Source organism: Pelophylax lessonae, assembly GCF_965119305.1.
Source record: "Pelophylax lessonae genome assembly, chromosome: 4".
In the NCBI taxonomy this organism is placed as follows: domain Eukaryota; kingdom Metazoa; phylum Chordata; class Amphibia; order Anura; family Ranidae; genus Pelophylax; species Pelophylax lessonae.
Window position 1 is genome coordinate 199,561,277 of NC_138771.1, and position 15,613 is coordinate 199,576,889.

A 15,613-nucleotide genomic window follows, 5' to 3' on the forward strand; every position below is an offset into this window, starting at 1 on the left:
TTATCAGATTGATCTTTTGTTCATGATTGGTCTTTTTTATTCTAATTATTATTGTTTGACTACTCTGTTCTCTCTATCTGCATTATCAGATTCATCTTTTTTTTTTTTTCATGATTGATCTTTTTTTATTATTATTGTTTGACCACTCTGTTCTATCTGCATTATCAGATTTATCTTTTTTCATGATTGGTCTTTTTATTATTATTATTATTGTTTGACCACTCTGTTCTCTCTATCTGCATTATCAGATTTATCTTTTTTTTTTTTTTCATGATTGATCTTTTTTTATTATTATTGTTTGACCACTCTGTTCTCTCTATCTGCATTATCAGATTTATCTTTTTTCATGATTGGTCTTTTTTTATTATTATTATTGTTTGACCACTCTGTTCTCTCTATCTGCATTATCAGATTTATCTTTTTTTTTTCCATGATTGACCTTTTTTTTCAATTTTAATTGTTTGACCATGTTGTACACTCTATGTGCATTATCAGATTTATCTTTTTATTATTATTATTTTACCACTCCTCTCCTATCTGCATTATCAGATTCAACTTTTTTTCATGATTGGTCTTTTTTATTTTAATTATTATTGTTTGACCACTCTGTTCTCTCTATCTGCATTATCAGATTTATCTTTTTTTTTTTCATGATTGGTCTTTTTTTATTATTATTGTTTGACCACTCTGTTCTATCTGCATTATCAGGTTTATCTTTTTTTTTTCATGATTGATCTTTTTTTATTATTATTGTTTGACCACTGTTTTATCTGCATTATCAGATTTATTTATTTTCATGATTGATATTTTTTTATTATGGAAACAATGTGCGCTAACCCCCTTGGTTCATTCGATCTCGTGCGATCGCTTTTTCGATTGCCAAAAAAAAAAATAGCTGTGTTTGTTTGTAGCGTTCAATCAGCAAATCTATGTGAGCAGTGCTTGCTTAGAGGGCTAATACGCTTTTTGCATAGAGTGGAGTGCAGCTGCCGGGTTTCATCGCCCTATGATGCCTGATGACTCTCATTATATGAGGATGAGCCGCTCCCGGATCTGAGCAGTACACGGATATGAAAAGGCTACTGACTGGAGGCGAAAACACCTCTGAAGCCTCCCGGTGACGTCAGAGAATCAGCTGCCGCCTGTCATGTGACGAGCCCAGCCCCGCCCCTCCAGTTTGGACAGCGTTCTTTTCCAGTGTGAGAGCTGGGAGAGTGTGTGCGGCCGCCCGCTTTGCAAGCCTGTGAGGGGAAGCTCGGGTCCATAGAGTCACCTGGAGGGAAGAGGTAGAAAGTGGCCGTAAAGTAGGATGCTGTGCTCCGGACTGCTCTTGTAGGCTCCACACGTGTAGACCTGAGCGGCCTCACCAGTCACCACCTATGTCCCGCAAAGCCAGCGACAATGTGGAGTACACCCTGCGGAGCCTGAGCAACCTAATGGGGGAGAAGAAGAGGAGGAAGCCTCCGCCGCCTCAGCAGCAGGAGGAAGGAGCCGGGGAGAGGAGCCTTATTGCCGCCGACTCGTGCAGCAGCATTAACAGTCAGGGCACCGGGGGCTCGGCGGGGCCGTCCTCGTCAGGCGGAGAGCTGGAGCGGGCGGCCCGCCGGCAATTCCAGCAGGATGATACCCCGGCTTTCGTGTATGTGGTGTCGGTGTTCTCCGCCCTGGGGGGCTTCTTGTTCGGCTATGACACCGGGGTGGTGTCGGGGGCCATGCTGCTGCTGAAGAAGGACATGAACCTGTCGGCGCTGTGGCAGGAGCTGCTGGTGTCCAGTACGGTGGGGGCGGCGGCGTTGTCGGCTCTGGCAGGCGGGGTGCTGAATGGAGTTGTGGGGCGCAGACCGTGCATCCTTCTGGCCAGCCTGATGTTCATGGCGGGAGCTGCGCTGCTGGCCGCTGCCCGGGACAAGGAGACCCTGCTGGGGGGCCGGGTGGTGGTGGGACTCGGTATCGGTAAGTGCCTGCTGATCAGGGACCAAACTCTACACACAGCTTGGAGGACCGACACTCAACTCTCATCAGCTTGTACATGACACGTCTGATCGGCAAGCTTTTAAAGTACCATTCAGCTCCAATTTCTTAATGTTCAATACCGATCCGAATAGGAGTGCTGATTGCCGCTTTATACAAGCTGCTAGTGGGCTTCAGCACTTGTTGAAAGCCTGTTAGCAGTTTGCTCAGGACTCATGCACACAGGATGTTTTTACAGCTGCTTCTAGGGGTGTCTGATTTTTTTTTTTTTTTTTTTTCCTGCCTTTAAACTAGTGATCGAACGATATCGTGTTTTTTTTTTTTTTTTTTTTTTTTTTTTAATACCGATATTTTGGTCATCAGATATTGGTATCGGCCGATAATTTCGGGTATGTACAATTTTTTTTTTTTTCCAGGTACTCTTGAGGAGGGATCTGGGGGTCTAAAAGACCCCAAACCCCTTCTCGGCACTGAAAAGCATTCAAAACGCCAAATCTGGCTGTTTTAAATGCTCTCAGTTTTTTGAATGTGGCGCCGAGTACCCGGAAGTAACTTCATAACATCACTTCCGGGTTTTTTACATGGAGACCCAATCAGAGCGGAATGCAGCTTTGATCGGGTCTTCTGTTCAGCGGCCGTGCATATAGGCGTCCCCACGTCCCCTCCCGCTCCTTGTCCTTCTCAGCCACATCGGTTGTCATTAGACAGCAGACCGGCGGCTCTGGACACCGATACCGGGGTAATGCCTCTATCTGCAGGCATCGCTCCCGTACAAGCACTTTCCCGAAATATCAGTAACTTCAGGGGTCGGTTCCGATATATCGGGGAAAGTGCATATCAGCCCCCGATATATCGGTGGTACTGATAATCGGTTGATCCCTACTTTAAACGCTCCTCCGTGTTAGCATATGTGTCCATGTACACATAAGCTTGCAGGAACTTTTAGTGCCGGTTCACACATATGCGATGCGGGAGCCTTGCAAATCCACTGCAGGTTCCCGCATTGCACTCAACTCGCAGACAGTTCACACTGCCATATGGGAGTTGCTGGTGGTGTCAATATAAAATCAACGACACCACCAGATCAGGTCGCATATCGCAGTGCAAACTGTCAGATCAGACATGAATCAGAACGCATAGGTGTGAACACGCATGCGATCAGATTCTGGTGCAGACCAAAAAAAGGGTCCTGTGCGGCTTTTGTCCGAAAGTGATGTGAATTTAGCCATACAATCTGTATGGCTGAATTCGCAACGCACAGACTTCACATGTGATTTGTAGAGCAGTGCGCTGTGAATCACATGCGATGGCTGACATTGCATATGTGTGAACTGGGACTTAGGCCTCATGCACACTGGACGTTTACAGCTGCTGTTCTTGTTGTCAGACATTTTTTTTTTTTTTCTACAGCCACTAAACTTCCCAGCATGTTATCCTATGTGTCCATGCACACACAGGCTGTTATCAGCAGTTTTCGGAAGGGGCGTTTTCTGGCTGGGGAAAAAAAAACCCCAGAACTAGTTGGTTTTGAGATGAGTTTTTCAGCTGTAAAAATCCTCCAAGTGCCGGTTGACACTATAGCAATGTCGGACGTCGCATGTGATTTGCACTGCTATGCAAATCGCATTCGATGAACAAGTGCTGAAGTGCATGTGAGTAATGGTGCAGCCTTTTCAATATTGTGTGTGTGTGTGTATGTGTGTGTGTGTGTGTGTGTGTGTGTGTATATATATATATATATATATATATATATATATATATATATATATAAAATCATATTGCGCTTTATGATTGAATGCTAATTCTAGTGAAATCAGCAGCTATATTTTGATATAATCCAGGCAGCGCCAATACTCACACAATAGCATGGGTAGACAAATCGCATACAATATCTGTGCAATGAAAAATTCAGATTGTATGGCTGAGTTTGCATCGCATTCGGACTAAAGTCGTGCAGGACCCTTTTTTTTGGTCCGCACTAGAATCTGATCTCAAGGGTGTTCACACCCATGGGATCCGATTTCTGCCCTAATTGACAGCACTGCGATATGCAAACTGATCTGGGGCTGTCATTAACTTAGCATTGACACTCCCAGCAGTTCGCATATGGCAGTGTGAACTGCCTGCGAGTCGGGTGCAATGCAGGAACCCGCAGTGGGAAAAACTCTACTGCAAAAAAACTCCTTCTACAGCTTTTTACTGGCGTTTTGAGAACGTCCAGTGTGCATGAGGCCTAAAGGCTTCATTCACACCTGAGCGTATCATTTTCAGGCGTTTTTTTGGGGGGGATTTTTTTGCAGATGTTTGGAGGCAGGCATTGACATCTAACATAAGACATCTGCAGTCTGCCAAAAAGAAGCTCATGTATATTTTTGAACTTAGGCGACAAAACGCTCATGTGAACAGGGGGCCATTGAAATGAATGGGATTTTGCTAGTTGGGCATTTGAGACTTCAGAGATGAGCGTTTTACAAGCTGAAAAACGCTCAGGTGTGGACAGGGCCTTAGAGGCAGGAAAGTAAAAACCACTGCCAGTGCATTCAGGGCAGAAAAAAAACATTTGAAGCTACTAACAGCTGCTAAACGTTAGTGCTTGAGCATTACTTTTAATGACCAGAAAAAAAAAAATAATTATTCATGGCCAATTAAATGAATTAAGGTCTGAGAGCTTGATGCCTATAAAAGCTCCTAAAAGCTTAAGACCCTTTTACAACCATCAGCAATTTTTCTGCAAAAACGCTGCTTTATTCTAAGAGTTAAACGTCCTGTGTGCATGGGGCCTTAGGTTCCGTTCACACCACAGCGCTCCAGATCGCGGGTGAAATCACTGCGATTCTGCCCACGATCCCCGTTACTTTCAATGGCACCCCAATAGCGGCACGGTTGTTGCCTGACCAATGGCGCAAACAGAATTGCGCGACGCCTGTCGCCCAAAAGAAGTTCCAGAACTTCTTTTCGGCAACAAGCGTCCTGCAATTCTGTTCGTGTAATTTTTTTGTGGTTCGTCGGGTGACAATCCCAGCATAATTGTGCTATGATTAGAGTGCCATTGAAAGTAACGGGGATCACAAGCACGTCCCACATTTTGCAGCGATTCCACCCTGTGATTCAGAACACCATGGTATGAACAAAGCCTTAAAGTGGTTGTATGCATTAGGCTAAAAAAACATACTTACCTGAGCCCCATCTATATCCAGCGATGTTGCACAAGAAACTCTGCTGTCCATGACTCCCCCCCCCCCCCCCCCACCCCATGTTGGCTGAGACAGCAGTGCTATTGGCTTCAGCTGCTGTCAATCCAAGTCAGTGAGCATATGAGGAGAGAAAGGGGGCGTGGCTGGGCCATAGCCCTTTGTCTGAATGGAGGCTTGGGTGCCCCCATAACAAGCTGCTTGCTGTGGGGGCACTCAACAGGAGGGAGGGGCTAGGAGTACCAAAGAAGGACCCGAAAAAGGGAGGCTCGGGGCTGCTCTTGAAAAACCATTACACATAGCAGGTAAGTATAATGTATGTAATTTTACCAAAAAAAAAAGGACTTTAGTATTACTTTAGAGCAGAACTCTACCCAAAAGGTGAAGTTCAGCTCTAAGTAAGCCCACCTCCCTCCCCTACCACTTTTGGCATGTAATTTTTTTTTTGGGGGGGGTGGGGGGATGAATAGTTTATACAGGTTCCCACTTCCTCTAGGCTATCCAAGCAGAAGTTCTTCTCTCCCCCCTTCCTGTAGTCATTTGGGACCCAGTTGACTGCCGGACCGGACCATTCAAGACACACAGCGAGACTCATACATGCGCAGACAGTCCATATTCCCATTGCAAACATTCCTGGAAGGAGCTTTTAAAGTACCCGGTGCTGCAATGACCGGTCAGCTGGATACTGGAACATGCATGATAATGTAGATATTTGCCAGCACACCAAGGATCATCCTTGTCCAAATGGTTTTTAATTAAATAAAAATCGCATCACAAAACAGAAAAATTTGGCTAAATTTACATTATAGAAAAAAATTGGGCTAAATTTACTGATTAGTTTATTTAAATGCAGTGAAATGTATTTTTTTCCCAAAAAAATTGCGTTTGAAAGACTGCTGCGCAAATACAGCGTGACAAAAAATATTGCAACGACTGCAGTTTTATTCTCCAGAGTCTTTGCTAAAAAAAAATGTTTGGGGGTTTCTGGCAAAAAATCTTAATTTTTAATTTGTAAACAAGTGTCACAAATAGACCTGGTCCTTAAGTGGTTAAAGAGAGATCAAATCACTAAACAGTGTAGCTCAGAGTTGTGCTGGACCCCCTCCTCACATGCCTGAGGAAGGGTCCTGTGTGACTCCGAAATGCAAAATTACTTAGAACCCCCAAACTATATTTAAAATCTACACTAAAAAGCAAAAAAATGGGCCCTTTAAAGCCGTTTGGAGGAAGCGACGTATGCGTTCTCTCCGGTCCTCCCAAGACCATAGTGGAGTGGGGGCCAGCTTGCCCTCGCTTGACTTCCTGCCTAGGAGGGGAAAGGATGGGATTTTTTCCCCGCTCCTATAAGCAGGTAAAACGACTGGGAAGTGGCGGGACGCACGTCTCCCGCTGCCCACAAAAGTGATTCTGCGGCAAATCCGCCACTGGGACCACTTTTATGTAATAGAGGACCTCCCGCCCAGTAATAAAAAAATAGCTGCCATAACCCGAGTATTTGATGTAAAACTGCAGCGGGCAGTCTGGAAGTGGTTAATTAAAAACCATTTGGATGAAGAAGATCCTTGGTGTGCTGGTGAATAGCTACAATACCACGCATGCGTAGTGCGCAACCGGCTGTAAAGCTGTAAGCTGTCAGTCAAGTGCCCACAGTTGGAATGCCGGAGAAAGAAGAGGGAGACAAGCAATAGCTTGGGTGAGCTGGATCCTGGGACAGGCAGGTGAGTGTGTTCAGCAGCTACACTTTTTGTAACTGTTGACTTTTATAACAGAAATATGTGGCTTTTTTTCCCCCCTATCATACTTGACTAGGTGGATGCAGCATCAGTCTGATGCAGCATCTGTAGCCTCTAACACTGAGAACTGAGTGATCCAACACCACCAATCGCAGTGTTCTCAGGGCTCCCTAAACAGAGAGCTGGTGACTACTCACTGGAGCGCTGGTCTGTGGAGGGTGTCCAGGCATGTGGGCGGATTCTGACTTCCTTGTCAAAATTTTGCCCAAGCCTGGACTGGCTCTGTGGCGTCAGCCTCATGTCTGCTGAAAACAAACTGCACTCCTGTGAATCCATAGAAGTACAGCCAAAAAAACTTTGTACTACTTTAATAAACATATAAATGACTGGAGCTCCTCTTTAACCACTTGCCCTTTGGAAGATTTACCCCCCCCCCTTCATGACCAAGCCATTTTTTACGATAAGTCACTGATAATTGCGCATTCATGCAACGCTGTACCCAAACAATCTTATGTCCCTTTTTTTTTCCCTAGAAAAATATTTCTTTTGGTGGTGTTTAATCACCTGCGTATTTTTTTTTTTTTTTTTTTTTTTTCTTACGCTGTAAACAGACAATTTTGCAAAAAGTCAGATTTATTACTTGTACACTCCCTTTCCAGGATGGTCACGTGAGAGATAGGCTCCTACAGGAAACTCAAGCACAGATGGGTTTAAAAAGGCCGCCAGTCCTGTAAAGATGCCCTGGACAGCAAAGGCTAACAACCTGATATATCTAGTTTACAATTTCCCATTAGTAAGGGTGGAGGTACACCGTCCTGGAGGACTCCTGGAAAGGGAGTTATCAGGTAATAACTCAGACTTTCCCAAGTCATCCTCCACAATGGTCACACGAGACCACAACGATGCATACTTAGGGTGGGACTACTGCTTGCAGGACCTTACGACCATAGGCAAGATCCTGAGTGTAGACCAGATAAATCCTGAAGTGTTGCACGAAAGTGGAGTCACTGGACCAGGTGGCTGCTCGGCAAATTTGCTTGATGGATGCCCCAGCCTTTTCTGCCTCGGAAGTAGCTACAGAGCGAGTGGAGTGAGCCTTCCCATCTTGATTTAAGTCGAGTAGGCCGTGTCTATCGCCCTCTTGTTCTAGCTGGCTATAGAAGTTTCAGATGCAGATTTTTCCCTTGTTAGCGCCTTCAAACAATATGATGAGGTTGAACGCCTTCCTGAAAGGTTTAATGACCTCCAAATAACGTAGGGCGTGCCTCCTGACGTCCACTGTAGCGAAAACTTCTCCCTGATTAGAACTCTGGCAAAAAGATGGTAATACCACTTCTTGTGATCGATGAAATGCCAATGTGACTTTAGGGAGGAACCAGAGGATCTGTTTGGAGTACCAGCTTATCTGGAAAGATTGTGAGGAATGTTTTTTATGGACAGGCTTGTAGCTCACTTACACGCCTTGCCGATGGCAACCAGTAATGCTACCTTAAGGGTGAGGTGTTTAAGAGATGCCTCCGCGAGAGATTAAAAAGGGTCTCTGGTGAGGGCTTTGAGCACCAATGAGAGGTCCCAGGGGGCTTCCCTCAGGCACTTGCTGGGATGGGCTCTCTCGATGGATTTGAAAAGTCTTTTGACTAACAAATTATTTTTGATCGGCCTGTCAAGGAAGATGGATAGGGCTGCCGTCTGGACCTTGAGGGTACTCACTGCTAGCCCCGATTCTGCACCCTCCAGAAGGAAGTCTAGAATGGTACTTATGCTCTGCAGACTTTTATTTGTGGACCACATTTTTTTGATGTATATTTCTTCCACACTCTGCTGTATATCTTTTTGGTTACTGGCTTCCTACTTTTGTAGTAGCTTATCTACAACCTTGGTTGTGTCCCTTGTCTAGCAGCGTGCACCGTTCAGGATCCATGCTGAAAGTTTCAAGGTTTGGATTTGTGGGTGATAAGCTCCTGATGTGTTATAGATCACTCGGGCTTGGTAGGATCCAAGGGTCCTCTTCTGCCATCTTTTTCAGAGGCATGAACCATGCCCATGTCTCCTTTTGTGATTATTTTACTCTCTTAATAAATATACAAGATGCTGCAGATTGGATCCAATTTCTTTTTGGCCAGTAAGGCTCTAGAAGAATCACTCTTATCCCCTCTAGCCGAATCTTCCCGATTGCCCTTGGAATGAGTTGGGATTGGTGGAAATGCGTAGGTGAGGTTGAATCGCCAAGGAAAAAACAGGTAGTCTATCCCTAAAGAATTATCTTCAAGTAGATATAATTTGCTACTTTCTTGTTGTTCGCTATGGTGAACAGGTCCAATTCTCGGGAACCTCCTCTTGGAGAGTGCTGAGGAGATTGTGGTTCAGCTCCCATTCTGTTGGATCCAGCTGTCTGCTTCTTAGTAGATATGCAAGAACATTGACCATCTCCTTGGGAGAGCAGATGAGTTTCTGCCCAAGATAGGTCATGAGTAACTTTCATGAGGTTTTTCTGAACGCGTGTCCCCTTGGTGGTTGATATAAACCATCGTCGTGACATTGTCCGACAGCACCTGGATGTGTCTGCCCGTCGTTTTTCTGAAAAGCGAGCAGGGATTCCCGTACTACTGCAAGCTCCCTTAAGTTAGGGGAAACTTCTGGCTCCCGTATAGTTCCAGGCTCCATGTCTTACCTGGTGGCCTATGTGGGCTCCCCAACCAAGGATCTTGTGTCTGTGATGACTCTGACCTAGATAGGCCAGAGCCTTCCCTTTGTCAGCGAGTCCTTTTTTAGCCACCAAGCTAAGGACTTTCTGATAAGGGGGGGGTGGAGATTTTCTCCAGCAAAGTTGTCTTGCCATCCCAATGGCTTAAGAGATGGCACTGTAGTGCTCTCATTGGCCCAATTGAACCCCTGGAATGGAAACCGACATGAGGCCTAGGAGGACCATTATGTTTCTTCTGGTTGCGGTCATCTGCTGTTTTGACGCGTTGGTCAGTTTTTGTCCTCCAGCAAGAAGATCCTTTGGGCCACTGAATCGATAGTGTAACCCAGAAATACCATCCTCTGTGATTGGATTGTTTGATTTTTGTGTGTTTGATTTTCCAGCCTAATGAGGTAAGGAAAAGTTTGGTTGTTTGAAGGTTTGCCAACACTTTTGCTTTTGTCTTACCATAGATTAGAAAGTAGTACCATATCTGGACTCCTTTCAATCTGACTCCTGCTTGACTTCCGCCATGATTTTTGTGAACCTCGAGGTGCTGACGAAATTCCAAAAGGGAGAGCCTGGTACTAGAAGAGATGAATTTGCCTTTTTGCTCGGATAGCAAACCTCAGAAATCTGATGGCCTGGATTGATCAGGACAAGCAGTTAAGCGTCCTTCAGGTCGAAGGTTACTAGATAGGCCGCCTCTGTAAGCAAGGATCTCACTGAGAAGATGGTTTCCATCTTGAACTTCCTGTATTGGATTGATCGGTTGAGGCCCTTCAGGTTTAGGATTAGGCTATGTTTGCCTGAGGCTTTTGTTCTGAGGATAACTTGGGAGTAGAAACCCGACACTGCTGAGAAGGATGTAGTTCTATGATCACTTTCTTTTTAGTAGCTCCGTGACCGCTACCTCCATGGCTTTCCTGAAGTGTAGTGAATCTGGGAGAGACGTGACATGGAAGCTGGTTGGTGGCTTTGTCATGAATTCTAGCCTGTATCCCTCGATTATCTGCAGGATGAAAGGGTTTGCACAGAAACTTTTCCATTGATAGGGGAAAAAATGCCGTAATCTTCCTCCGACCGGTAGGCTGGCATCATTGGGGTTTATTACTGCAGGGCCCAGTGTTGGGGAAGAGGTTGTTCGACTTCCCTTGTTTTTGTTGAAGACCCATCTTCGTTGGGGGTTTGTCTTTTCCCCTTTTGATTGAGCTTCTTCTCTAGGGCGGCAAAAAACTTTTTCGGCTTCTCTTTTCTTTTTGGACGGGAATCCTTTGGACTTGTTGGCTGACCTTGGCAACACTTTGTCGCGCTCAGGACTGAACAGTAAGCTACCAACAAAGGCAATGTTGCATAACCTATTTTTTGACGTGTAGTTCTCGTCCCAGGTCTTGAGCCAAAGGGCTCGTCTGGCCCAGTTGATTAGGTTTATGGTGCGAGCTGAAACCCTAAGGGCTCTTTCACACTAGGAATCCGTCAAACGGACTCCATTTATCTCAGTGGGAGATCGATCCGCCGATTTCCCCCGCTGAGCAGGAGGGTGACAGCTGTGTCTCCGCGCTGTGTGCGGAGACACAGCTGTCAGGTCCCAATGCATCTCTATGGTGTAATCGGATGGGAACGAACCGTCTGTCCGATCCGCTGGAAAATAGGGTTTCCATCTGTCCAGATTTGACGGATCGGATGTCAGCGGACAGGTCTCCGCTGACATCCGATGCCCCATAGACATGCATGGCGTTCAGATCTGCTAAAAAAACCAGACAGGTGTATTTGAACGGTCCGCCTGTGTGAAAGGGGCCTAACAGCGTCAGCCATATACGCCACTCCCTTTTCTATCAAGAATAAGAAATCCAGCACTTCCTCCGTGCCAGGGACTTTTTCCAGATGACCATGGAGTTGTTCAAGTCAGAATGCCATTCCTGGATACACAGGTATTGGCCATGTTAGGCTGAAACCCTGCCGCATAAGCCCTTCTTAGCGTCACATCAATTTTCTTATCCAATCGATCCTTCAGAAACCCATATCCTCAAAGGATAAATCTGATTTCTTAGAAACCCTGGCCAAAGATGTGCCTAATTTTGGGCATTTGGCCAGGACACGTTTTTTTTCTTCAAAAGGAAATCTTTTTAGGGCTTTAGGGAAAAAAAATTGTTTTCCGGGCATTCCCATTCTTTGTTAGGGATTCTTTGAAGAGCTTAGGGGACCGGAAAGGACCTGTTTGGTCTCCCACATACTTCTAACCGATCATGAACAGATTCGGTGGTCTGCACTTCCTGTATATCCTCTTATGTAGATAGCTTTAAGGAGTTCCTGCATTTCCTGTGCTGGGAACGGGTATTTGGGTATCTTTTTAGGGCTTTGCCTGGTCTGGTTCGCCATTGAAATCAGAGCCATCTTGAAAGAGGAGCTCCCCGTCCTCTTCAGAGTCGGAGGAGGTCAATTGTGGCTAAGGGACAGCTGACGATCTCCAAGTATTCTAAGTGCACTCCTTGGGTTAGCAGACAATGTTGATGGTTGGTCAGGATTCTTGATTTAGACACATAGAGCTGCGACACGGCCCCCCACCCCCCGCTCTTTCCTCATTGGTTCACTTACTGTGACAGCTGTGGGAGTCAATAGCTCCTGCTGCTGTCTCAGCTAATGGGTAGAGAAAGACCTGGGACAGCTGAGGTTCCCTTGCTCATCACTGAATCGACAAGAACTCAGGTGAGTATTAGAAGGGAATGTGGAGGTAGAAGCACACAGGTTTTATACCTTCATTCATTCATTCATTCATTGATTCATTCAGGCTTTACAACCACTTTAACCACCCCCAGTCCGGGCCTTTTTGTTCACATGTAACAATCCATTATTTTATTTTAATTAGATCCCCAGACTTTGCATGGGAGGACGGGGCACTTTACATTTTTATTTTATTTTACACTGTTGCATTCATTTTTTTATTGCTGTCACAAGGAATTTTAACACCCTTGTGACAGTAATAGGCATGTGACGGATACTCTTTATGAAGAGATCTGGGCACCCCATATCCCTTTGGAGGTGCCAGGAGGACACTCGTCGTCCATCGTCAGACGCAGCCGCACCTTCATGAGCTGAGTGGGTTATGCTGCCACCTGCAGGAGAGTTCTTGGCAGTACGTTGGTACAAAACTTTCAACATGTACATGCCCACGGGGCTATCCCTCCAGGCACAACCCCCACTGCCACAGCCCAGCACATCAGTTTTTCTGCCTAGAGAAGGAGTAGGACCTAGGTTTCCTGCTGGGACTCCGGTCTGTTTTTTTTATTTTTATTCTTTTACAAATATTTTCTTTTTATTTCTCTTTACTCGCTAGCTGATGTTCAGGGAAGATTTTTCCTAGTAATCTACAAGCAATGATGCCGGCTGGGGCTTCGCACTGGATAATCTAGATCCTTATGGTCCCCCCCCCCCCCCCAGTCTGGCCTACGATCGTGAGCAGGTTATAGTCCCGACCTAGGCCTAGCCACGCCGGTGCCCCTCTTCCAGAAGGGCACAGGCCTGCGAGCCGATGCCTCACCGGGACTTCAACTTGGGCCACGGAAAAGTCTTCCTTGCCGATCAATATTCTGGACCTGAGAGCGATTAAGCTCTGCTTGCTTCACTGGATGAGTCGGCTACGCGGCTCCCTGGTTTGGGTTCAGACAGACAATGCAACGGCCGTGGCTTACATCCATCATCAAGGGGGCACCAGGAGTACCCTGGCGGCCAAGGAGGTGGCTGAGATTCTAGTGTGGGCAGAACACAATGTTTGGCTCTTTCTGCAGTCCACATCCCGGGTGTGGTGAATTGGCAGGCGGATTACCTGAGTTGTCAGGTGTTGGATCAATGGGAGTGGTCCCTTCATCCAGAGGTTTAACTCCTGTGTCCCCGGTGGGGGACTCCGGAGGTGGATCTGTTTGCGTCTCGCCTCAACGGGAAGGTTCAGCGTTTTTCTGGCTAGGTCTTGGGATCCCCTGGCCGACGTCAGACGCTCTGGTGGCTCCTTGGAGACAGTTTTGCCTGATCTATGCCTTCCCTCCACTTGTTCTCCTGCCGAGGTTTTTTCGCCGGGTGGCAATAGAAGGCGTTCCAAGCATTCTTGTGGCACCAGACTGGCCTCGGTGGTGCTGGTACGCAGAACTGGTAAAAATGGTTGTGGATCCTCCATGGCGTCTTCCTCTGCAGGAAGACCTGCTATCTCAAGGACCGATCTTCCATCCTACATTATGGTCTCTGGCTTTAACAGCTTCTCCCTGATTCAGTGATTCCTACCCTTTTGAAGGCCAGGAAGTCGACACCTAGGAAGATCTAATATCATATGTAGAAATCGTACATTTCATGGTGTGAATCGCTACAGCTGCACCCTCACTTGTTCTCTATAGCTAGGGTTTTGGCCTTCTTGCAAAGAAGGGGTTGTGCAGCGCTTGGCGTTGGGCACTATCAAGGGCCAGGAGTCGGCCTTGGCTATTTACTTCCAACGTCCGTTGGTTACTAATGGTTTGCTTCGCACTTTAATTCAGGGGGTGCGTCATCTGGCTCCTCTGCAGAGATCCCCGTTACGGCCGCGGGCTCTTATCTGGTTTTGTCTGTTCTTCAAAAGCCTCCTTTTGAGAATATTAGGGAGACTTCTCTGCTTTCTTTGTCACAGAAGGTTGCCTTCCTAGGGGCTATCACTTCTGCTGGCTGAGTTTGTGTTGGCAGTGCTGTCTTGTTAGCCTTATTTGGTGGTCCACAGGGATAAAGTGGTCCTCCGACCTAATCTGTCTTTTCTTCCTAAGGCGGTGTCGGATTTTCACCTGAATGAAGACATTGTGTTGCCTTATGTCCGATGCCTAAACGTCACAAAAACGTTGCCTAGCACTCTTTTTGGATGTGGTTCAGGCGATTAAGGGTTATCTGACGGTTACTGGGTCCTTCAGGAAGTCGGACTCTTTTCGGTCCTCGCAAAGGTTTGGCTGTGTCCGCTGCTACCATTTCGAGATTGATCAGGCAGATGGTTGTTCAGGCTTATTTGATCAAGGGTCAGGTTCCTCCTTTCCCTGTGAAGGCGCATTCTACTAGAGCGCTGAGTGCCTCTTGGGCTTTTCGCCATCAGGCCTCTGTTGTACAAGTTTGTAAGGCAGCGACTTGGTCATCTGTGCACGCCTTTACAAAATTTTACAAGGTGGATTTGTTGGCATCTTCGAATGCTTCTTGTGGCTGCAAGGTTTTGCAAGTTGCTGTTTCATAGGTTTGTTATTTTGGTATTCTCTTAGGGGTCTTTATCTGGGTGAGCTCCTGTTTTTTGGTTGAGCTCCATGTTGCCCAGTTGGCTAGGTTTAGCCTCTTGGAGTTGATGTTACTGTCTGGTCGCGTTTTTCCCACCCCCTCATGCCTATACTGCTTTGGGATGTCCCACTCAGCTCATGAAGATGAGGCTGCGTTTGTCGATGGACAATAGAGAAAATACGATTTTTGTTGATTTTTGCCATAAAATCTTTCTCTGTCCATCGACAGATGCAGCACCCGCCCCTCTGTGTATGGGGGGGTTCTTTTGTCTTCACTGCTTGCAAATAAGCTGATGTGATGGGCTGTGGCAGTGGGGGTTGTGCCTGGAGGGACAGCCCCGTGGGCGTGTACACGTTAAAAGTTTTTGTACTAACGTACTGCCTAGACTACTCCTGCAGGTGGCAGCAAAACCCACTCGGCTCGTGAAGATGAGGCTGCGTCTGTCTGGACATCAGAGCAAAAATTTTTTGGTAAGATTTTACAAAAATCGTATTTTCCTTTTCAATCTGCGGCCAATGTATTTTTCTAAAATGCAATATTGCAACCCGGAGGTGTTCTTTTATGCAGAATGTGTACTGACCACACCCCAGAAACATAATTTCCTGCTTGTGTGATTGGCTCACCAATTTTCCCAGTCTGCCTAAGGCTGGCCATAAATTGTGCAGTTTTCCCTTTTTAGATTTACTAAAACCATATAATATAGGGTTACACCTGAACACTTTTTTTTTTTCAATTTTGTATGCAGTTAGGCAGGCCCTTGAACTACA

At 46.2% G+C, this 15,613-nt stretch overlaps 1 protein-coding gene across 1 annotated transcript in view; it reads left to right on the top strand.

Annotated features, from left to right (window-relative positions):
* The first annotated feature begins 1,215 nt into the window (after positions 1–1,215).
* SLC2A13 (solute carrier family 2 member 13) overlaps positions 1,216–15,613 on the top strand; it is a 421,105-nt gene continuing 406,707 nt past the window's right edge. Inside the window, exon 1 of the mRNA XM_082254444.1 lies at positions 1,216–1,953. Within this exon, the coding sequence (XP_082110570.1) occupies positions 1,380–1,953 (574 nt within the window). The 5' untranslated portion in view covers positions 1,216–1,379. The remainder of the gene's footprint in view (positions 1,954–15,613) is intronic.